Source organism: Oncorhynchus mykiss, chromosome 26 (assembly GCF_013265735.2).
Source record: "Oncorhynchus mykiss isolate Arlee chromosome 26, USDA_OmykA_1.1, whole genome shotgun sequence".
NCBI lineage: Eukaryota > Metazoa > Chordata > Actinopteri > Salmoniformes > Salmonidae > Oncorhynchus > Oncorhynchus mykiss.
The window spans coordinates 18,164,808-18,190,043 of record NC_048590.1 but is presented as its reverse complement, the minus strand read 5'-3'; the positions used below and the strand labels follow the sequence as shown (position 1 = coordinate 18,190,043).

Sequence of the window (25,236 nt, the reverse complement as noted above, 5' to 3'; positions counted from 1 at the left end):
GGGCAAGGGTGAACAGTACATAAAAAGAGAGATCTAAGACAAGAACATGGCAGCAACACATGACAACGCAGCTTGGTGGCAACACATGGCAACACAACATGGCAGTAGCACAACATGGTAGCAGCACAAAACATTGTACAAACATTATTGGGCACAGACAACAGCACAAAAGGCAAGAATACAATTTTTGTAAATAACAGAAAATATAGGCCAATCTATTGTATTTTTTATATTAATATGTTTTTTTTTTTTTAAGTTTTGGATATTTATTTTTAATTACTATATATGCCTCCATATTGTCCATGAATTTCTAGTAGATATACAGTGCCTTGCGAAAGTATTCGGCCCCCTTGAACTTTGCGACCTTTTGCCACATTTCAGGCTTCAAACATAAAGATATAAAACTGTATTTTTTTGTGAAGAATCAACAACAAGTGGGACACAATCATGAAGTGGAACGACATTTATTGGATATTTCAAACTTTTTTAACTAATCAAAAACTGAAAAATTGGGCATGCAAAATTATTCAGCCCCCTTAAGTTAATACTTTGTAGCGCCACCTTTTGCTGCGATTACAGCTGTAAGTCGCTTGGGGTATGTCTATCAGTTTTGCACATCGAGAGACTGACATTTTTTCCCATTCCTCCTTGCAAAACAGCTCGAGCTCAGTGAGGTTGGATGGAGAGCATTTGTGAACAGCAGTTTTCAGTTCTTTCCACAGATTCTCGATTGGATTCAGGTCTGGACTTTGACTTGGCCATTCTAACACCTGGATATGTTTATTTTTGAACCATTCCATTGTAGATTTTGCTTTATGTTTTGGATCATTGTCTTGTTGGAAGACAAATCTCTGTCCCAGTCTCAGGTCTTTTGCAGACTCCATCAGGTTTTCTTCCAGAATGGTCCTGTATTTGGCTCCATCCATCTTACCATCAATTTTAACCATCTTCCCTGTCCCTGCTGAAGAAAAGCAGGCCCAAACCATGATGCTGCCACCACCATGTTTGACAGTGGGGATGGTGTGTTCAGGGTGATGAGCTGTGTTGCTTTTACGCCAAACATAACGTTTTGCATTGTTGCCAAAAAGTTCAATTTTGGTTTCATCTGACCAGAGCACCTTCTTCCACATGTTTGGTGTGTCTCCCAGGTGGCTTGTGGCAAACTTTAAACAACACTTTTTATGGATATCTTTAAGAAATGGCTTTCTTCTTGCCACTCTTCCATAAAGGCCAGATTTGTGCAATATACGACTGATTGTTGTCCTATGGACAGAGTCTCCCACCTCAGCTGTAGATCTCTGCAGTTCATCCAGAGTGATCATGGGCCTCTTGGCTGCATCTCTGATCAGTCTTCTCCTTGTATGAGCTGAAAGTCTAGAGGGACGGCCAGGTCTTGGTAGATTTGCAGTGGTCTGATACTCCTTCCATTTCAATATTATCGCTTGCACAGTGCTCCTTGGGATGTTTAAAGCTTGGGAAATATTTTTGTATCCAAATCCGGCTTTAAACTTCTTCACAACAGTATCTCGGACCTGCCTGGTGTGTTCCTTGTTCTTCATGATGCTCTCTGCGCTTTTAATGGACCTCTGAGACTATCACAGTGCAGGTGCATTTATACGGAGACTTGATTACACACAGGTGGATTGTATTTATCATCATTAGTCATTTAGGTCAACATTGGATCATTCAGAGATCCTCACTGAACTTCTGGAGAGAGTTTGCTGCACTGAAAGTAAAGGGGCTGAATAATTTTGCATGCCCAATTTTTCAGTTTTTGATTTGTTAAAAAAGTTTGAAAAATCCAATAAATGTCGTTCCACTTCATGATTGTGTCCCACTTGTTGTTGATTCTTCACAAAAAAATACAGTTTTATATCTTTATGTTTGAAGCCTGAAATGTGGCAAAAGGTCGCAAAGTTCAAGGGGGCCGAATACTTTCGCAAGGCACTGTACATATGGTTCAAGAGAAGGAAAAAACAAACATCTAATCAGCAATGCCATTATTTTTTTATGTACTCTGCAAGTGCAACAATTGACTTTCTTTTACAAATGCCACCAGTTTGACAATAATTACATTGACAAGAAATACACACTGACATAGCAAAATAAATGAGTTTTTTTTTATAAAGGATATTTCCTGCTGAAACCCTTTTATTTAACACCAATGGTATTCACAAAGTTGATGGTTTATATTTAGGATGTTTTATTGCTCTGTAATTGTATGTTTAATTTGAACATCTTAATTATATCACATGTAAAATATATGAAAAGGCCACACAGAGGGCCAGAGATAATTAGACACCTCAAAAAAAATCAGAAGTACCTCAAATGGCCGCTAGATGTCTTGAGATAGATTACATCAAATCCTTGCAAGATACACGTTCCGGTAGTTTAATGGTAATATTACTTGCCTTTGCAACACTACGCTGGATGCTCCTTTCCAATAAATATCGAGGGTCTTATTTTGGTAACATCATGGTCGACGTTTGGCTGCCCTTGGACAAATAAAAATAACCTTGCTCTTATCCATAATAAGCTCATGTAGGTAGACTGCCAGAACTGTGTCTGCCAGCTGTTGGCTAGAGCACACGTGACAAGACCAGAGTGGGCACATTTGCTATATAATGCAACAGTTTTTGTTGAAAATGCGATGGAAACCCATTTAACTTGTTTGTATTTTATTAGGTACATGTGAATTTCACTCTAAAAGTTATTTTAATGTGCACCATGTCATCATGCACACAATACGTCTGTTTGATGGAAACCCATCTCTGGTTTGAAAATGATTTCAGAATATTAGCATAAAAAAATCTGTCACCAATTAGATGGAAGGAAACCTAGTTTGTGACATTCCGATCTCCGGCATTCTCTTCATCTGCCATCACAAAGATCTCGCTGTGTGTATATGGGTACACTGTGTGCACCTGTGTGTGCTTTGCATGGCTTGGCTCCAGTGGTATCAGACATAATTAGTCACTTACTGCCCTGTCCTACACTGTCACTAACTGAGCCCAGCCCAGACAATGTCTATCTTGGGACCCTTATCCCCAGCACCACCCCAATTAGACCAGTTAGTTACAGGACAAATCCTAGGCATATCAGGACGCATGCTCACAATACACTCATTTGTTTTATGTCAGGGAAAGTAAGGCCTTCATGAGGACATAGTTGTTGTAATAAATTACCGTTTTAGCCAAATTAGGAGGAGTAGTAAACCGTGTGGTTGCGGGGCAAGGTGCCTTTTGTGTCTGTCAGAGTGTCATTGATCTGTATCAGCTTAGCGAGAGTGATTTAGTGAGCAGTGGCAGGTGTAGCCAGGTTGAGTCGCTCTTCCAGGCCTGGTATGTGGTGTTTCCTGCCTGCCTGCCTGCCTAGTGTGTTGTGCCAGGCATAGGCGCATAAAGGCATGGCAGTGGCTGGCTGGCTGACTCTCGTCCTCTGCCCTGACAGTAATCAGGGCAGGCCCCCTTGACAACGCCTACCGGCTGAAACAGTTCCACTTCCACTGGGGCGGGAAGGGCAGCCAAGGCTCTGAGCACACCGTCCGAGGGAAGACCTACGCTTCAGAGGTGAGCGTTTTCCCCCTCCTAATCACCCAGACGGAGCCTAGGTAACCACATCTTCCCCGACATGCAGTGCATTCGGAAAGTATTCAGACCCCTTGACTTTCTCCACATCTTGTTACGTTGCAGCCATATTCTAAAATAGATGTAAAAAAATATATAAATATGTTTTTACCCTCATCAATCTACACATCATTTCCCATAGCAAAAACATGTCTTGACATAAAAAAAAGGAAATATCAATTTACGTAAATATTCAGACCCGTTACTCAGTACTTTGTTGAAGCACCTTTGGCAGTGATTACAGCCTTGAGTCTTCTTGGGTATGACATTACAAACGTGGCACACCTGTATTTGCTGAGTTACTCCCATTCTTCTCTGCAGATCCTCTCAAGCGCTGTCAGGTTGGATGAGGAGCGTTGCTGCACAGCTATTTTCAGGTCTCTCCAGAGATGTTTGATCGGGTTCAAGTCCGGCTCTGGTTGGGCCACTAAAGGACATTCAGAGACTTGTCCTGAAGCCACTCCTGCGTTGTCTTGGCTTTGTGTTTCGGGTCGTTGTCCTGTTGGAAGGTTAACCTTTGCCCCAGTCTAAGGTCCTGAGTGCTCTGGAGCAGGTTTTCATCAAGGATCCTTTTGTACTTTGCCCCGTTCATCTTTCCCTCGATTCTTACTAGCCTCCCAGTCCCTGCTGCTGAAAAACATCCCCACAGCATGATGCTTCACCGTAGGGATTGGTGCCAGGTTTCCTCCAGACGTGACGCTTGGCATGGCGTGAGAGTCCTTCAGGGGCCTTTTGGCAAACTTCAAGCGGGCTGTCATGTGCCTTTTACTGAGGAGTGGCTTCCATCTGGCTGCAAGAGAAGGTTGTCCTTCTGGAAGGTTCTCTCATCTCCACAGAGGAACTCTGGAGCTCTGTTAGAGTAACCATCAAGTTCGTGGTTACCTCCCTGAAAATGGCCCTTCTCCCCCGATTGCTCAGTTAGGCCTGGTGGCCAGCTCTAGGAAGAGTCTTGGTGTTTCCAAACTCATTCCATTTCAGAATTGTGGAGGCCACTGTTCCTGGGGACCTTCAATGCTGCAGACATTTTTTGGTACCCTTCCCCAGATCTGTGCCTCCGACACAATCCTGTCTCGGAGCTCTACAGACAATTCCTTCAACCTCATGGTTTGGTTTTTGCTCTGATATACACTGTCAACTGTGGGACCTTATATAGACAGGTGTGTGCCTTTCCAAGTCATCTCCAATCAATTGAATTTACCACAAGTGTACTCAAATGAAGTTGTAGAAACATCTCAAGGATGATCAATGGAAACAAGGAGCACCTCAAGTCTCCTAGCAAAGGGTCTGAATGCTTACAGTACCAGTTACACCTACTACGCCTACTCATTCAAGGGGTTTTATTTAATTGTAGAATAATAGTAAAGACATAAAAAAACTATGAAATAACACATATGGAAACATGTAGTAACCAAAAAAGTGTTAAACAAATCAAAATATATTTTAGATTCTTCAAAGTAGCCACCCTTTGCCTTGATGACAGCTTTGCACACTCTTGGCATTCTCTCAACCAGATTCATGAGGTAGTCACCTGGAATGCATTTCAATTAACAAGTGTGTCTTAAGTTCATTTGTGGAATTTCTTTCCTTAATGCGTTTGAGCCAATCAGTTGTGTTGTGATAAGGGATGGGTGGTATACAGAAGATAGCCCTATTTGATAAAAGACCAAGTCCATATTATAGCAAGAACAGCTCAAATAAGCAAAGAGAAGCGACAGTCTATTTTTACTTTAAGACATGAAGGTCAGTCAAACCGGAAAATGTAAAGAACTTTGAAAGTTTCTTCAAGTGCAGTCGCAAGAAAACATCAAGCTCTATATGATGAAACTGGCTCTCATTGAGGACCGCCACAGGAAAGGAAGACCCAAAGTTACCTCTGCTGCAGAGGATAAGTTCATTAGAGTTACCAGCCTCAGAAATTGCAGCCCAAATAAATGCTTTACAGAGTTCAAGTAATAAGACACATCTCAACATCAACTGTTCAGAGGAGACTGCGTGAATCAGGCCTTTATGGTCGCATTTCTGCAAATAACCCACTACTGAAGGACACCAATAAGAAGAGACTTGCTTGGGCCAAGAAACACGAGCAATAGACATTAGACCGGATCTGTCCTTTTGTCTGAGTCCAAATTTGAGATTTTTGGTTCCAACGGCTGTGTCTTTGTGAGACGCAGAGTAGGTGAACGGATTATCTCTGCATTTGTGGTTCCCACCATGAAGCATGGAGGTGTGGGGGTGCTTTGCTGATGACACTGTCAGTGATTTATTTAGAATTCAAGGCACACTTAACCAGCATGGCTACCACAGCATTCTGCAGCAATATGCCATCCCATCTGGTTTGTCCCACTACCGCTAAGTCCCACTACCACTTGTTTTTCAACAGGACAATGACCCAACACACCTCCAGGCTGTGTAAGGGCTATTTGACCAAGAAGGAGAGTGATGGAGTGCTGCAGCAGATGACCTGGCCTTCACAATTACCGACCTCAACTCATTTGAGATGGTTTGGGATGAGTTGGACTGCAGAGTGAAGGAAAAGCAACCAACACGTGCTCAACATATGTGGGAACTCCTTCAAGACTGTTGGAAAAGCATTCCAGGTGAAGGTGGTTGAGAGAATGCAAAGCTGTCATCAAGGCAAAGGATGGTAATCTCAAATATAAAATATATTTTGATTTGTTTAACACGTTTGGTTACTACATGATTCCATATGTTATTTCATAGTTTTGACTATTATCACTATTTTCACTATTATTCTACAACATGGAAAATAGTTTAAAATAAAAAATAAAAAAACTTGAATGAGTAGGTGTCAAAGCTTTTGACTGGTACTGAATGTAAACAAGGTAAACTCCAAATTCAAATAACTTCACAGATCTTCATTGTGAAGGGTTTTAACACTGTTTCCCATGCTTGTTCATTGAACCATAAACGGTTAATGAACATGCAGTTGTGGAACGGTCGTTAAGACACTAACAGCTTACAGACGGTAGGCAATTAAGGTCACAGTTATGAAAACATAGGACACTAAAGAGGCCTTTCTACTTACTCAGAAACATACCAAAAGAAAGATGCCCAGGGTCCCTGCTCATCTGCGTCAACGTTCCTTAGGCAAGCTGCACGGAGGCATGAGGACTGCAGATGAGGCCAGGGCAATAAATCGCAATGTCCGTACTGTGAGACGCCTAAGACAGCGCTACAGGGAGACAGGACAGACAGCTGATCATCCTCGCAGTGGCAGACCACTTGTAACAACAACACCTGCACAGGATTGGTACATCCAAACATCACACCTGCGGGACAGGTACAGGATGGCAACAACAACTGCCCGAGTTACACTAGGAATGCACAGTCCCTCCATTAGTGCTCAGACTGTCCGCAATAGGCTGAGAGAGGCTGGACTGAGGTCTTGTAGGCCTGTTGTAAGGCAGGTCCTCTCCAGACATCACCGGCAACAACGTCGCCTTTGGGCAAAAACCCACCGTCGCTGGACCAGACAGGACTGGCAAAAAGTGCTCTTCACTGACCAGTCACGGTTTTGTTTCACCAGGGGTGATGGTTCGATTCGTGTTTATCGTCGACGGAATGAGTGTTACACAGAGGCCTGTACTCTGGAACGGGATCAATTTGGAGGTGGAGGGTCCGTCATGGTCTGTGGCGGTGTGTCATAGCATCATCGGACTGAGCTTGTTGTTATTGCAAGCAATCTCAACGCTGTGCATTACAGGGAAGACATCCTCCTCCCTCATGTGGTACCCTTCCTGGAGGCTCATCCTGACATGACCCTCCAGCATGACAATGCCACCAGCCATACTGCTCGTTCTGTGCGTGATTTCCTGCAAGACAGGAATGTCAGTGTTCTGCCATGGCCAGTGAAGAGCCCGGATCCTAATCCCATTGAGCACGTCTGTGACTTGTTGGATCGGAAGGTGTGGGCTAGGGCCATTCCCCTCCAGAAATGTCCGGGAACTTGCAGATGCGTTGGTGGAAGAGTGGGGTAAACATCTCACAGCAAGAACTGGCAAATCTGGTGCAGTCCATGAGGAGGAGATGCACTGCAGTACTTAATGCAGCTGGTGGCCACACCAGACACTGACTGTCACTTTTGATTTTGATCCCCCCCCCCCCTCTCCCCTTTGTTCAGGGACACATTATTCAATTTCTGTTAGTCACATGTCTGTGGAACTTGTTCAGTTTATGTCTCAGTTGTTGAATCTTATGTTCATACAAATATTTTCACATGTTAAGTTTGCTGAAAATAAATGCGGTTGACAGTGAGAGGATGTTTTTTTTTTTTGCTGAGTTAATTTCTGTTTTTGATTTTTAATACTTTTGCAAAAATGTGCTTTATCGTTATGGGGTAATGTGTGTAGATTGATGAGGGGGAAAAAAATAATTTCATACATTTTTAGAATAGGGCTGTAACGTAACAAAATGTGGAAAAAGTCAAGAGGTCTGAATCATTTCCGATTGCACTGTACATCTGCATCTATATTTGCCAATAAGTAGTTTTCCCTTCTCTGGTTCGGTTGACCTCTGTACTAGGCAACTGGTTTGTTTAGTACCTGAGACAAAGCTGTGTTTCCCTGAATGTGGGTGCTTGGCACAGGCTTGTCCCTAACCCTGCTGCCCCTCCTCCCTGTTTCCTCCTGCAGCTTCATCTGGTGCACTGGAACGCAGACAAGTACAAGACATTTGGGGAGGCAGCGGCAGCCCCCGATGGCCTGGCTGTCCTTGGCATCTTTTTAGAGGTGAGGATCTCCCCCGGGGTACCCCGCTTACCACCTCCCCCCCGCATCAGCCAGCAGCTGTTTATCTGTCAGCCAGTAAATTGCTTTGGAATGTAATCTCTTTCTGCTCCACCAAGTTCTGTTTTAACAGGGATTAGACTGAAGATCAGCAATCACTGAAGGAACAATGTAAAAACATGTTATGATTTTGGTCTGAACAGAGTGGACGAAAACATTTTACCCGTGTTTGTGTTGAAAATTGTTCAGTCATACCAGTACCATGTGGAACATATGTGGCACACTTCTACAGACAATGTATTGACATAATGCAAAGTATAAAATGTATGCGTCTATGAAATATCGTATTGATAACAACATTGACGTACACACAGACTTTTCAAAACATTAGGAACGCCTGCTCTTTCCATGACAGACTGACCAGGTGAAAGACATTGTCCCTTGTTAAATCCACTTGAATCAGTGTAGATGAAGGGGACGAGACAGGTTAAGTAGATTTTTAAGCCCTTGAGAAAATTGAGACGTGAATTGTGTATGTGTGCGATTGACGGTGAAAGGGCGAGACAAAATATTTGAAGTGTCTTTGAATGAGGTATGGCAGTGGGTGCCAGGAGGCAAAAGGGGGTGCAACTCAATATTAGGAAGGTGTTCCTGTACACTCAGAGTACGCATACAGTGCGTGATGGTAAAAAAAAATAAAAAAATTGTAAGATATTTAGAAGGTTTATGGATAGCATCATATTTTCTCAGATATGACAATCTGTTTGGGCAAATGTTTGAATGTTGAGCTAAAAAAAGGAAGGTGTTTTGTTTACAGATCGGAGGTGAACACAGAGGTTTACACAAGATAACAGATGCTTTATACAAGGTGAAGTTTAAGGTAAGTCTGACATAATGCAAAAGAATGATTCACCTAACGAGTGTCTCGGATGATTCAACAGGGCATTTGATAAAAGACTAATCTTAAGTGTTTCATAATCCACTTTTCTCATCCTATTCTTTGTTCTATTTGCACCCAGGGAAGCGTTGCAGATTTCAAAGGTTTCAATCCCAAGTGCCTCCTACCGAACAGCCTCCACTTCTGGACCTACCCGGGTTCACTGACCACGCCGCCTCTTCACGAGAGTGTCACCTGGATCGTTCTGAAGGAGCCAATCGTAGTTTCAGAGAAACAGGTGGGAGCCCTCGCCATCTGATAGGGGTGAATCGGTACTACCAATATGGAGATCTCTCTGCTTATGGAAATGTGGGGTCTCCGCTTAGGGAAACCACAGTGAACCACTGCTTTTGTCGTGATGTAAATGATGAACCATTTGAATGACCGCCGTCTGCCCTGACGGTGGGTGCTCTGCCTTTCCTCTGCCCTTCCTCCAAATGTTCAAGAAAGAAAAAGGCACTGAGGTTTTTACACTGATTTATGTGGGAGTGTCTGTTGAAGTAATTATTCTGTAACACTGAAATTGACAAGTAAAAGTATGTCAAGGTTCACTTTGATGGCTCACTTGCAACACTGTGGCTGCGTTGTGACAGCCCAATTGTGATATTTTTTTCCCACTAATTGGTCTTTTGACCAATCACATCAGATATTTTCAGATCAGCTCTGAAAAAGATCAGATGGCTCAAAATATCAATTAGTGATAAAAAAAAAAAATCAGAATTGGGCTGCCCTGTGTAAACGAACCCTATCTGTTTTTACAATATACCAATTCATTTCTCCCCTCACCTCATGGTTAATGATTTGAAACATCAATGTGAAGGCTTTATGACCACCAGTGACTGAGCTGGGGCTGTCCTTGAGCCATCTTTGATGTTACTGTGGCTGGGCTTTCTCCAGACGGAGGGCTTTGATTGGAGGGTGCCAGGGCAGTAGGCTCAGCCATGGCTTTGAGTGGATTACTGCATGTGTGGTTTGGATGCCATGCAGTCCCTCTGTGTGTGGGGGGACTCAGAGGGCTGCAGCAGTGGCCTGCTGTAATCCTAGTGGGAACCCTAGATTTGAAAGAACTCTTTGTGGATCCAGGTGTCACAAGTCACAGGTTAAGCTCCATTCAAACAGTGGTCATTACCCTGGAGCTCGTGACAGTCACGCACACACCCAGATTCTTTACTATGTAGCTGTGCAGTGCATATTCTCTGAATTACTGTAGGCTAGATTCTCCCTTTGCAGGTGCTCATATAGCTTGAAAAAAAGATTAGAGTAGATAATAGACTCAATGGTGTAGTTGGCTAATATACCATTTCATTCATCTTTAAATATTTACAATACACTTACAGTGCCTTGCGAAAGTATTCGGCCCCCTTGAACTTTGTGACCTTTTGCCACATTTCAGGCTTCAAACATAAAGATATAAAACTGTATTTTTTTGTGAAGAATCAACAACAAGTGGGACACAATCATGAAGTGGAACGACATTTATTGGATATTTCAAACTTTTTTAACAAATCAAAAACTGAAAAATTGGGCGTGCAAAATTATTCAGCCCCTTTACTTTCAGTGCAGCAAACTCTCTCCAGAAGTTCAGTGAGGATCTCTGAATGATCCAATGTTGACCTAAATGACTAATGATGATAAATACAATCCACCTGTGTGTAATCAAGTCTCCGTATAAATGCACCTGCACTGTGATAGTCTCAGAGGTCCGTTAAAAGCATGAAGAACAAGGAACACACCAGGCAGGTCCGAGATAGTGTTGTGAAGAAGTTTAAAGCCGGATTTGGATACAAAAAGATTTCCCAAGCTTTAAACATCCCAAGGAGCACTGCAAGCGATAATATTGAAATGGAAGGAGTATCAGACCACTGCAAATCTACCAAGACCTGGCCGTCCCTCTAAACTTTCAGCTCATACAACGAGAAGACTGATCAGAGATGCAGCCAAGAGGCCTATGATCACTCTGGATGAACTGCAGAGATCTACAGCTGAGGTGGGAGACTCTGTCCATAGGACAACAATCAGTCGTATATTGCACAAATCTGGCCTTTATGGAAGAGTGGCAAGAAGAAAGACATTTCTTAAAGATATCCATAAAAAGTGTTGTTTAAAGTTTGCCACAAGCCACCTGGGAGACACACCAAACATGTGGAAGAAGGTGCTCTGGTCAGATGAAACCAAAATTGAACTTTTTGGCAACAATGCAAAACGTTATGTTTGGCGTAAAAGCAACACAGCTGAACACACCATCCCTACTGTCAAACATGGTGGTGGCAGCATGGCCAAGTCAAAGTCCAGACCTGAATCCAATCGAGAATCTGTGGAAAGAACTGAAAACTGCTGTTCACAAATGCTCTCCATCCAACCTCACTGAGCTCGAGCTGTTTTGCAAGGAGGAATGGGAAAAAAATTCAGTCTCTCGATGTGCAAAACTGATAGAGACATACCCCAAGCGACTTACAGCTGTAATCGCAGCAAAAGGTGGCGCTACAAAGTATTAACTTAACGGGGCTGAATAATTTTGCACGCCCAATTTTTCAGGTTTTGATTTGTTAAAAAAGTTTGAAATATCCAATAAATGTCGTTCCACTTCATGATTGTGTCCAACTTGTTGTTGATTCTTCACAAAAAAATACAGTTTTATATCTTTATGTTTGAAGCCTGAAATGTGGCAAAATGTCGCAAAGTTCAAGGGGGCCGAATACTTTCGCAAGGCACTGTAGTTGTTCTAATTATACATTGGTTGAAAAAGTACCCAACCGTTATACTTGAGTAAAAGTAAAGATACCTTAATAGAAAATTATTCAAGTAAAAGTCACCCAGTAAAATACTACTTGAGTGGAAGTCTAAAAGTATTTGGTTTTAAATATACTTAAGTATCAAAAGTAAATCGAATTGCTAAAATATACTGAAGTATAAATCATTTCAAATTCCTTATTAAGCAAACCAGGTGGCATTGTTTTTTTAAATGTAAGGAAAGCCAGGGGCACACTGCAACATTGACATAATTTGCAAGCGAAGCATGCATGTTTAGTGAGTCCGCCAGATCAGAGGCAGTATGGATGACCAGGGATGTTCTGTTGATAAGTGTGTGCATTTGTGCTTCTGGGTGTCAAAGAAAATGTAAAAAAATATAAATACTAAAGTACAGATACCCCCCAAAAAAAAAACCTAAGTAAAAAATACTTTAAAGTACTACTTAATACTTTACGCCACTGCCATCATAACAGGCTGTTTACCAGGGAGGTGACTGCATGCCTTCCAGGTCCCCTCCTGGGCTGACCCTGTTTTGTGTTCTCAGCTTTTTTGCAATGGCACTGGGAAAAGTAATTAAAGTCAGCTTTGGTCCATCGGGCATGTGGTCTGCATACCTCTGTTCCTGGCCTGGCTGACTGGGCCTGGGAGCACGGGCCTGCTCCCTCGCCCTTAGTGTAGGACTCCAGGGGCACAATCCTTTGATCCCTGGGAGCTGATTAACATGATGGATGGAAACGTTTTGGCCTTTTTTAATTGTGAAATTCTTTGGGGATACTCAGCAGGGAAAAGCCCTTCTTATTATGTTTTTCCTCCCTCAGACACTGCAGCCAGGGGATATAAGGTGTTTATTTCTGTCTCCAAACATCTCTCCACAGATGGGAAAGTTCAGGATGCTGCTCTTCAGCGGAGAAGAGGAAGCGAGCAGGAAATGCATGGAGAACAACTTCCGACCCCCTCAACCCCTGAAAGGCAGGAAGGTGCTAGCATCCTTTGACTAACGTGACTGCAAATAACCTCCAGGTGGCATAGACCACATGTGGTCTATTATATGCCAGAGTGAATGTCTGAGTAGCGTTTATTCTCAACTTTGAATATCCTGTTCTGAGTTTTTTTTTACTACTGCTGATGAACATAGAACCAGGGGTGTGAAACATCACATCTCCCTCTACTGGTCAATTGTTTTCAACCACACTTTAATTGAATGCCAGAAGCAGATATCAACGTTTGAATCAGTCATTATGTCTACTATGTGCCCTCTGCACAGCTCTATATTTTTAAACATAGTAGTCATCTGTAACATTTTGTATGAAGTGAAAGATATTACTCACAAAGCCATTCAGGCATTTCCTTGACCGAACAGCGTAATGTATCTAACTCTGTAGCGAATAATTGATCTGATTTGAATTTTGTTTGAAGATGTACAACGTGACCTCAAATGGGTGTAGTGAAAAGCGTTTAACAGCCCCCCTCCACACACACACAACATTTTCTGTCCATCCAGTTGATTGTTGTTGTTGAGGCTGCTAGTGTTTCTATGCAAGGTGCTATGTCTTCTTCCCAGGGGTTTAGCCACACCATTGGAAGATGGCGCCAGTGCTCTAACATGATGTCTGAATCCTGGTGGTAACCTATGTTGATCCATATTTAGCTTGGCTATTTTAACTGGATCCACCTCATCCTAGTTGCCGTGGATCCTTTAACCCAACCCTCACAACTGTGGGCGGAATTGGAGTAGCGAGCGGCTGCCAAATCTCAATTGCTCAACTGTAAATGGAAGAGTTTACACCGTACTTTCCCCGTGCCCTGGCAGCCCAGTGATTGAGGGAATGGCACTAGGGCACTCTCTCAGCTGTACATCAGCTTTAAAGATGCCAAGTATACACTGAATAGAGGATTGAGCTCATGTTGGGTTAAAACAGTTCCACTTTCGAGAAATGAAAGAGAGGGCGTACACATACAGAATTTACTGTATGTCAATGAGACACTTCTGTAATGGGTTTATGTCCATGTCTTTGTGCTGCTCATTTCTCCTGTGCCACAGAACAGCCCTCCTCCCCACAGTCCGTTCCTACACTACTGTACGATGTGTTGTTCCAAGCAGGGTGATGCTCCAATTCTTTTGCGAAAATGGAGGGTCTCAGAAAGTGAGGGTCATAATAATTAATAGAGCCCCAGGCAGCTGTAAGATAAATTGCTCCTCTGTCCTCTTGGTGTGTTTTGCGTTATGGTTGTTTTACGTAAATGCTGTTCAATAGATAAGAGGTGGACTTTACCAATATGGACTAACTGGTAGGCGGACACGCTCTGCCTTGTCCTACCCATGGGAATTAAGGCTTGGTACTGGCACTTGAGTTATCTATTTCCAACAATTGATATTATACAATATGAGAAGCGTTATTTATGAAATATTTACTATGTGAATCATTTTGCGTGAACTGGTAACTATTTAATTGACTCGTTTTTTTTGTGTGTGTGAATTCTAGCTCTTAAAAATATTAGATTGATTCAGTACTGTTGTTTTGTTTCAGAAACAAAAGATGTGTTGAAAGAATGTATCAAACTTTTTGTTACCATTAAAAGGCGCGTGTGTGTGTGGAGTATACAGATTAACTTAAACAGTATGTATTGTTTATGACTAGTTAAAGTGTGGGTCCCATAATTAGTTGTCACTGCTGCCACCATGTGGTCTAACAGAGAGCTGAGAAGTAAGCGTTCTGAGAAAGTTCCCAATGAGCTCCGAGCAAGTTCAAAATGCATTACAGTGGATAACTTTTAAACACCAACACGTATGGGTTTTTGCTGTCCGTTCATTACGCCGCGGAAACATGTCAGTCAGTCCACTGAAATCAGTAAACGTAACAGTACACATGATCACTGATTTTCTTGACAGCCATTGATTTTATGAGGCATTTCAGTATGGAATGAACCTTGAACTGGGTACAAATGTATGTGAACGTGTTCAAAGATGAAGCTTCTCAAGACTCTCCATGCTTAAACTCGGTCTCACTAATCAGAAGCTGTGCGGATAAGTAAATGTAATCGGTGCGCTCCTCAGCCCAGGGGTGAGAGAACAGACACCGGTCAGCGATTGACGTGCTTGCTCACTGATATATCAAATCAAACTTTATTAGTCACATGTGCCGAATACAACAGGTTACAGGGGAAATGCTTACTTACAAGCCCTTAACCAACAGTGCAGTTCAATAAATACTTAAAATATTTGCCAAATAAACTAAATTAACAAAATAACGAGGCTATATACAGGAGGTACCGGTACCGAGTCAAAGTGTGGGGGTACAAGTTCGTCGAGGTAATTTGTACCTGTAGCTAGGGGTAAAGTGACTGCATAGATAATAAACAGCGAGTAGCAGCAGTGTAAAAACAAATATTGGGGGGGGGGGGGGGTCAATGTGATTAATTGTTCAGCAGTCTCTTATGGCTTGGGGGTAGAAGCTGTTACGGAGTCTTTTGGTTCTTGTCTTGGCGCTCCGGTACTGCTTGCCGTGCGGTAGCAGAGAGAACTGTATGACTTGGGTGACTGGAGACTTTCCTCTGACCCCGCCTAGTATATAGGTCCTGGATGGCAGGAAGCTTGGCCCCATGCACTGAGCCGTAAGCACCACCCTCTGTAGCGCCTTATGGTCTGATGCTAAGCAGTTGCCATACCAGGCGGTGATGCACAGCACACAGTTGTGATTTCTTGCGTAGCTCTAGGCTGGTAGAGCCATCTGGCCAAGAGCTTGCTCCTGAGTGATTGTGCTGTGTGAGGGATATTCAAAACACTCAGGCCCTCCAGTTAGTAATCACCCCAAGGCTCATTTCATCTCTCCCAGACACCTGCTAATGAATGTACTGAGAGGACTCTTAACTGTTTGCCTTGAGCCAGGCTGCCACCTTCATTTCCATAACCAGCGTTGCACAACAACCATGGACCACTACTTCAGATGCACCAGACTCAAGGCAGGACAGCGTATTTAACACACCATAGGCCTCCTTGCATTGCAGTGCTAGAGGTGTCCCTACAGACCCGGGTTCGATCTCGGGCTGTATCACAACCAGCCGTGATCGGGAGTCCCATAGGGTGGCGCACAATTGGCCCAGTGTCGTCCAGGTTAGGGGAGGCCTTTACTTGGCTCATTGCGCTCTAGTAACTCCTTGTGGCGGGCAAGGCGCCTGCAGGCTGACCTCTGTTGTCCAGGTGAACGTTGTTTCCTCTGACACATTGGTGTGGCTGGCTTCCAGGTTAAGCTGGTGGGTGTTAAGAAGCACGGTGTGGCGGGTCAGTTTTCCGAGGACGCATAACTCGACCTTCGTCTCCCGAGCCTGTTGGGGAGTTGCAGCGACAAGATAACAATAGATGTATATTTCCTGGGGAAAAGAGTGTCCATGTACCTTTTTTTAAAAGGCATCTGCAATGGTCTGTGTGGACTACAGGGGTGCACTGATAATGATCATGGTGCAGGGTGCCTCTGTCCTGTTACTACGTTATGACCATCGTGACACCACTCCCGACTTACATCCAGTTACCAGTAGAGGCTGCAATGGGAACCTAATCTCTGGAATCCCAGATTTAGGGCAACCACACTAGTATGCTGAAACATTGGGGCAATCCGTGGAACCCAGCAGCCTACCACTACATCTGTATTCAACTTCAAAGATGCCCACAAGGTGGCAGCATTTACCATCACATACAACAGGAGTGCGCCAACATGACTTTGAGACTGATTCAATTTGAAGAGCCTGTGATGCCATGTTGAGCTTTATACTAAGAGACCATATTTAACCTCAGGTTTCACTGCATCATGAACATGTCTTATACCCCAGTATTGGAAACCGTGACAACTGTCTGAAATAAATGGACCACAAATAAACTGTAATAAACGGCCTCACAATCTGCATTGCTTGCTGTTTGGGGTTTTATGCTGGGTTTCTGTACAGCACTTTGTGACATCGGCTGACGTAAAAAGGGCTTTATAAATACATTTCATTTATGGAGAGTATGTAGTCCGTTGCTAGAACTGACATGCTTTAGTACAGTATTTTCTGTAGGGGTTATTACTTGACCAACGTCAAACTATTTGGTAGTGGTAGTACTTCTCTAAATCGACGTGTCTTTGTCTAAGTAGGCTATATTGGATTCATTTCACATAAAGAATGGCCGGACAGTCATTTTGTTGATTTGAAGAATTTTAATACTGTCCAGTGTTTCTTAACTGGTCTCACTTGTCACCTGAGCAGTAACATCTATGGGAAATTATTTTGTTTGCAGGTACCTGAATAATGAATGAAACCGGGTGCGTAGTGTATATTTAACATATCGTATGCCAAAGATGGCATCCAATGAGCTTCCTTAAGCCTGAGGATACCTGAGCAAGCGTGTCATTGATGAGCGCAATCAATGTGCCGTGTAATTGAAACTGCATTTTAGTCTTCCTAAATAGATCCTGTCAGATCTATTTTTGGCATCAGGATGTCTGTTATTCCTACTGATGATTCTCTGACACGGCAGCATCTGACCAGCCTTAATTAATAGATAGATTTTTGGGGTTCATATTTCTATCTGTAGGACAATGCGCCTTTTGTGTTTGAGCACACGGCCAGGTTGTCTTTTTATTGACCATTTAGGCAACACTTTACATTAAGTTGCTTGTATACTTGTGTGCTACCGCCGTAATTATATAGTAACACCATGACATAGTTCTTTGGTAATTACTTTGATTGCATAGTAATGTAGTTTAGCAGTTTAGTTAAGACTTTTCCTTCGCTACACATTGGACTAATGTCGTTTCATTTTTGTTTGTTTGTACAAGAGCACGGTCTTATCTCAGATGTCTTTATTTATACAGCCCTTACAGTGAGTACTACACAGACTACATTTGTTTGTTTTATCTGATTTCATTCTCAAATGACATCAGCAAAGTGGAAAAGGGTTCTAAATCACGTTTTGTTACTCAATGTCAGGCCTGGAAGACTGTCTTAGACAATAATAGGCACTAGCTTTATCGCTTCTTCATCAGTTGACATGCTGCAGTTACCATGGCGACAAACAACACAACACAAGCCCCGTCTTGTATCTCCCCCACTTGCCTCTGAACAAGTGATCTGTCGCTGTCACGCGCCAGAAAAGAAAGGATGCCGTCCCAAAATATCTTACGCCTGCCTCCCAAAATACTTGGGAACGCTGCATCGACGCCTCCTAAAATACACGTGTTTTACAGTATGTGTTGGTATCTATATTTAGCGGTGTGTAGGCGTCGATGTGTGGTGCTCAGTGTAGGGTTCCTATAGAAGTGCAGCTCCACTGACTCCAGGGTCTCTCATATCATAACCTTGAGCCAGCCCTGTGGCTCAGCCACCACAGCTCCATCCCCACTAGGACGTCCTAAGTGTGATCACCTGACTGCAGTGTCCCATATCAAAATAGTGTAAAGCTCATGGTGAGTACCCTCTTCACACAACCTACGCTGAACGTCATAACCGGCCCTGGCAGCAGACATAAAGAACTCACAGGACGATTTATGGACAATTGTTCTCCCCCCAAAAAATATCTTAATTGGAAAATGGTCTAATACACAACAATCATTTGTGTCTGTGTGTCCCTGTCCCATCATGGATAGATTGGCAAAATGGAGCACAAGCACTTTACCTTGGTCTCTATGGTTCATTCACCTACCCATCATGTGACACCACTGGTGTGAGGTCACAAACGGCTTATGCAGGCTGGCAGAAACTACACAGACACCCTTCAGGGAACCACCGGAAACAGGGAGACGGAGTGACCTCAAATGCACACTGATTCAGTGCATGGGGATCTGCTTCCATAGTGTTGCTACAACAGTACTGGTAACAGAACATGAGTAGCCTACTCCTCATTGTCCACGTCTGCTCTTTGCTATGCTGAGCTAGTCCTGACTGGGAGCACTGACATGTGAAATAGTGCCAAGGTTGAGTGAGATGTTTAGCCAGATGCCTTCCACATGATTAGTTTAAGAGAGATGACATGCTCACGGGGCTGATGCTGGAAATGGTCTTTCCCCTCTCCTTCCCAGAGAGAATAACCAAGAGCCCTGAGAGATGTACAGAAACTGCCTTTTTTCCATGCCCCACCCCCAACGTGAATACCATCCAGAGAAATGTTAAACTGACGTTTGTCACGAGTCTTGTCCTGGATGCAGAACTGAGCAATTTTAGTTCATATAATGAACTAAAATATAAATGCAATATGCAACTACATATAAGGAAATCAGTCAATTGAAATATTCATTAGGCCCTAATCTATGGATTTCACATGACTGGGAATACAGATACCTTTTTAAAAAGGTAGGGGCTTGGATCAGAAACCCAATCAGTATCTGGTGTGGATCAGAAACCCAATCAGTATCTGGTGTGGATCAGAAACCCAATCAGTATCTGGTGTGGATCAGAAACCCAATCAGTATCTGGTGTGGATCAGAAACCCAATCAGTATCTGGTGTGGATCAGAAACCCAATCAGTATCTGGTGTGGATCAGAAACCCAATCAGTATCTGGTGTGGATCAGAAACCCAATCAGTATCTGGTGTGGATCAGAAACCCAATCAGTATCTGGTGTGACCACCATTTAACTCAGGCCGAGCAGCACATCTCCTTCACATAGAGTTGATCAGGCTGTTGATTGTGACCTGTGGAATGTTGTCCCACTCCTATTCAATGGCTGTGCGACGTTTCTGGATATTGGCGGAAACTGGAACACGCTGTCGTACACGTCGATCCAGAGCATCCCACACGTGCTCAACAGATGACATGTCTGGTGAATATGCAGGCCATGGAAGAACTGGGACATTTTCAACTTCCAGGAATTGTGTACAGATCCTTGCGACACGGGGCCATGCAATATCATGCTGAAACATGAGGTGATGGTGGCGGATGAATGGCACAACAATGGTCCTTAGGATATCGTCACGTTATCTCTGTGCATTATGGCTACCCATGCCATAACCCCACCGCCACCACGGGGCACTCTGTTCACAACGTTGACATCAGCAAACCGCTCGCCCACACAACGCCCACCATACACGTGGTCTGCGGTTGTGAGGCCGGTTGGACGTACTGCCAAATTCTCTAAAACGACATTGGAGGCGACTTATTTTGCGTTTTATAATTATGTTCAGTACAATTTAAGGTTAGGGGTAGGCATTAATTAGGGTTAGATGTGAGGTTAAGGTTAGGGTCCAGTTTAAAATCAGATTATATGAATATGCCAGCTAGTGACCACCACAGAGCTGCCTCTTTTTATTTTTATGAGAACAGAATTCCGAACTCCTTACACATTTTTATGACATTATAGGAGTAGAAGTGAGAGACAGAGTAGAGGGCAAAGAAAACCATAGGGCTCATGCAGGGATTGAACAGGTTCCAGAGGCAGGAGTGTTACCCACTCGACCAGACTCCAGTCTGGACAGAAATGCTTGTCCTTGGTCTTTGTTCTACAGTATGACAAAGGATCCCTCTTGAACATGCCAATATGTTGATCCATGACCCTAGCAATAACACCAGACAACAGGATTGCATAACTCAGCAATTAGCCTGAAATATTACCGCAGATTGAGAGTTTCAATTAGTAAACCTGTCACTCCTTCACTCCACATGAACCTAGTCACCTCCTCTCTAATACAGTTGAAGTCTAATATATAGGTTGGAGTCATTAAAACTTGTTTTTCAACCACTCCACAAATTTCTTGTTAAACAAACTATAGTTTTGGCAAGTCAGTTAGAACATCTACTTTGTGCATGACACAAGTAATTTTTCCAACAATTGTTTGCAGACAGATTATTTCACTTATAATTCACTGTATCACAATTCCAGTGCATCAGAAGTTTACATACACTAAGTTGACTGTGCCTTTTAAACAGCTTGGAAAATTCCAGAAAATTATGTCATGACTTTAGAAGCTTCTGATGGGTTAATTGTTATCATTTGAGTCAATTGGAGGTGTACCTGTGGATGCCTACCTTCAAACTCAGTGCCTCTTTGCTTGACATCATGGGAAAATCAAAATAAATCAGCCACATCAGAAAATAATATTGTAGACCTCCACAAGTCTGGTTCATCCTCGGGAGCAATTTCCAAACGTCTGAAGGTACCACGTTCATCTGTACAAACAATAGTACGCAAGTATAAACACCATGGGACCACGCAGCCGTCACACTGCTCAGGAAGGAGACGCATTATGTCTCCTAGAGATGAACGTACTGTGGTGCAAAGTCCCTTGTGAAGATGCTGGAGGAAACAGATACAAACGGATCTATATCTACAGTAAAACGAGTTCTATATCCACATAACCCGAATGGCCGCTCAGCAAGGAGGAAGCCACTGCTCCAAAACCGCCATAAAACAGCCAGGCTATGGTTTGCAACTGCACATGGGGATAAAGATCGTACTTTTTTGAGAAATGTCCTCTGGTCTGATGAAACAAAAATAGAACTGTCTGGCCATAAGAACCATTGTTATGTTTGGAGGAAAAAAGATGAGGCTTGCAAGCCGAAGAACACCATCCTAACCTTGATGCACGGGGTGGCAGCATCATGTTGTGGGGGTGCTTTCCTGCAGGAGGGACTGGTGCACTTCACAAAATAGATGGCATCATGAGGAAGTAAAATTATGTGGATATACTGAAGCAACATTTCAAGACATCAGTCAGGAAGTTAAAGCTTGGTTGAAAATGGGTCTTCCAAATGGACAATGACCCCAAGCATACTTCCAAGTTGTGGCAAAATGGCTTAAGGACAACAAAGTCAAGGTATTGGAGTGGCCATCACAAAGCCCTGACCTCAATCCTATAGAAAATTTGTGGGCAGAACTGAAAAAACGTGTGCGAACAAGGAGGCCTACACACCTGACTCAGTTACACCAGCTCTGTCAGGAGGAATGGGCAAAAATTCACCCAACTTCTTGTGGGAAGCTTATGAAAGGCTATGCGAAACATTTGGCCCAAGTTAAACAATTTAAAGGCAATGCTACCAAATACTAATTGAGTGTATGTAAACTTCTGACCCACTGGGAATGTGATGAAAGAAATAAAAGCTGAAATAAATCGTTCTCTCTACTATTATTCTGACATTTCACATTCTTAAAACAAAGTGGTGATCCTAACTGACCTAAGACAGGGAATTCTTACTAGGATTAAACATCAGGAATGAAAAACTGAGTTTAAATGTATTTGGCTAAGGTGTATGTAAACATCCGACTTCAACTGTATGTGACCATCAGACAATGTGGCCTGCCTCTGGGTTCAAAGAAAGTCATCAAATGGAGAAGCAACAATATCTCCTACTGCATGGACTCCAACCAACATGGTTAAGGTTGGCTCGTCACTCGCCACACCTGCTGTCTCCTGAACCCACCACGCTTAGGTGGGGTCAATCATGCACCCAGAGATCATTCTAAATTTTCCAAGATCCAGGTTCTAAAATAGTCCCCATCACCTTTTATAAATCAAAGTTTGTCTATAAAAAGCATTAGCTGACCAGCAGCCACATTGCCTTATCTTTAGCTTTATTTATGTCCTGCTGTTGACAGCACCACTTGCAAGCTTTCCAGTCACTGTTCAATAGGTCACATGTCGGTAAGCCCTCGTTGCTGAAAGCACCGTCTATTGAAAACAGGCCAGCCGGACTGCCTTACAGCAATACTGCCTGCAGCTATAGCTCTCATCATTATTACACTAGCAATATTCTTGTTCTCAACTTCTTTTCACCGACGTGCCTTTTTTAGGGTACTTTATTGATGAGAGATAAGCACCTCCTCTGTCGTAAAAACATGTTTGACAGTGTTATGGTTATCATGTATACTATACTGAACAAAAATATGAACGCAACATGTTTCATGAGCAGAAATGAAAGATTCCAGAAGTTTTCCATGCACACAAAAAGTGTATTTTTCTCATGTAGTGCATACATTTATTTATATCCCTGTTTAGTGAGCATTTCTCCTTTGCCAATATACTCCATCCACCTGACAGGGGCGGCATATCAAAAAGCTTTTTAAACAGCATGAGCATTACACAGGTGCACCTTATGCTGGGGACAAAAGGCCCCTCTAAAATGTGCGGTTTTGTCACACAACACAATGTCACAGATGTCTCAAGTTTTGAGGGAGCATGCAATTGGCATGCTGACTGCAGGAATGGCCACCAGAGCTGTTGCCAGATAATTTCATGTTAATTTCTCTACCATAAGCCGCCTCCAATGTCGTTTTTGAGAATTTGTCAGTAAGTCCAACCGGCCTCACAACCGCAGACCACATGTATCCACGCCAGCCCAGAACCTCCACATCCGGCTTCTTCACCTGCGAGATCGTCTAAAACCAGCCACCTGGACAGCTGATGAAACTGAGGGGTATTTCTGCGTCCCTGCCCAGTCATGTGAAATCCATAGATTAGATCCTAATTCATTAATTTCAATTGACTGATTTCCTCATGAATTGTAACTCAGTAAAGTTGTTGGAATTGTTGCATGTTGCGTTTTATATTTTTGTTCAGTATATTTTAAATAAAGGCTATAAAATCCCTCCATAGGTGATTTACCATGACTATGCAACTTTGTGTATCCGTTGTCTGATATCTATTACTCTAAATATGCTAAATTAATGTGAACGGCCCAATGCAGCTGTTTTTTTTCACAATATCAAATCATTTCTGGGTAACAATTAAGTACCTTACTGTGATTGTTTTCAATCAAAATGGTCATAAATAAATAAAAATAGCTTTTTAGCAAGAGTAATTCCTCAATCAAGAATTTAGCTAGGACTGTCTGTGTGGTCTGAGTGGGGAGGGGGAAAAGAAAAACTAGCTGTTATTGGCAGAGAGATTTGGAACTCTCTTTGTTATTAGTCAGCTAATGAATTTACTGTCCGGTAGGTCAAAACTCCATCTAATCAAAACAGATTGAAATTCCAGGCAGTCTTTTCAAATAGATCTTACACTAAAAGAGCATTATCTTTAATTTCACAATATTATTCCAACCTCATAGTGTGGAAATATATATAAAAAACACAGGTAAATCACGTATTTGACTGGACTATGCCTTTATGGAGAAGCAATGTCCCGAAGAAAGGATTGCCATGACTCCATTACAGTCAAAACAAGGTCAAACAAAATAAAGCCCTGAACTTCCCCTCTGAGTGCTTTGTGCTCAGTGAGTGAAACGACTGAAGCCTTTGGCTGGCCTTGCGGAGTGCACTGAGGACTGGCACCAATGACTGCCTAACACTCACCCAGGAGCCTTGACAGGCCTGTTTACCTGAGGACGGGGATGTAAAGTCCCTCTTCAAGTTTCCAGGACACATACTTGATAAGGCGACAGCAGCAGGCTCGTTTTGGAATAGCAATTCAGTGGCTGTACTAATGTGAGAGACAATATCCACCATCACTAAGTGGAGAAAGTGGAGACTCTGGACGTGACAACTGTGTTAATTAACGCCATAGAGTCGATTTGATATGTTGCGTTGGTGCTTCGTAGCCATGGCAACAAAGGGAGAGGTCAGCTGACCTGAGGTTGTAGAGGCTAAGCCCCACCGCAGCCAGGATGACAGGAGGCCAGGTGTTGGAATTCCTGAATGGAACCCAGTACGGGAGTGGATGATTGGTTAATCCTGAGAGATCCACAGGGCCCAGCCGACACACTGAAAGTGCTTGATGTAGTTCGTGTAGTAGTGTTTAAACTTGATGATCAGACACCAGCAGCACCCTGGGTAGTGTGTTATATCACGTCCACATTACGGCCTATATAGCATTGCAGATCAGTTAACAAGAAATGGAATAGGGTTATATGCATGTTACAACAATGTTTGTCTATTAGGCCATTTTAGGGCGTCTGCCAATATATTTAAGGACTTTACTCACCCTAAAGAGTCATGGACAATACTGTCTGAGATCACAGGACTATAATGGCACCCGCATTCTAGGTTCGGTTTGCTCTGCTAGGCGAAGCGAACGCCTGTGCCTCGCATACTCCCTTAAAAGACCTTTCATTGAAAAACTACTCTGTTTGTCCCTTCTGAGACGCTGAAGCAACAACATACCCAGTAACACATCCTCAAAATAGTCATAATTAATCTAAAATCAATCTATAAATCTGTCATTCATTTTGACATTTTAGCAAAGGAGGTCTTAGTCACGTAATTTTACACATATCTAAA

The 25,236-nt window shown here is 42.9% G+C and overlaps 1 protein-coding gene across 2 annotated transcripts in view; it reads left to right on the top strand.

The window, feature by feature from the left end:
• Positions 1-25,236, top strand: part of LOC110506340 (carbonic anhydrase 7) — a 42,367-nt gene that overhangs the window by 3,392 nt on the left and 13,739 nt on the right. Inside the window, exons 3-7 of one of the 2 annotated variants that reach the window (XM_021585893.2) lie at positions 3,451-3,569; positions 8,279-8,374; positions 9,189-9,251; positions 9,391-9,546; positions 12,935-13,036. In XM_021585893.2, coding sequence (XP_021441568.2) covers positions 3,451-3,569; positions 8,279-8,374; positions 9,189-9,251; positions 9,391-9,546; positions 12,935-13,036 — 536 coding nt within the window. Of the gene's footprint in view, positions 1-3,450; positions 3,570-8,278; positions 8,375-9,188; positions 9,252-9,390; positions 9,547-12,934; positions 14,676-25,236 lie in introns of those variants that run through there. The other variant, XM_021585894.2, reaches the window with a different exon arrangement.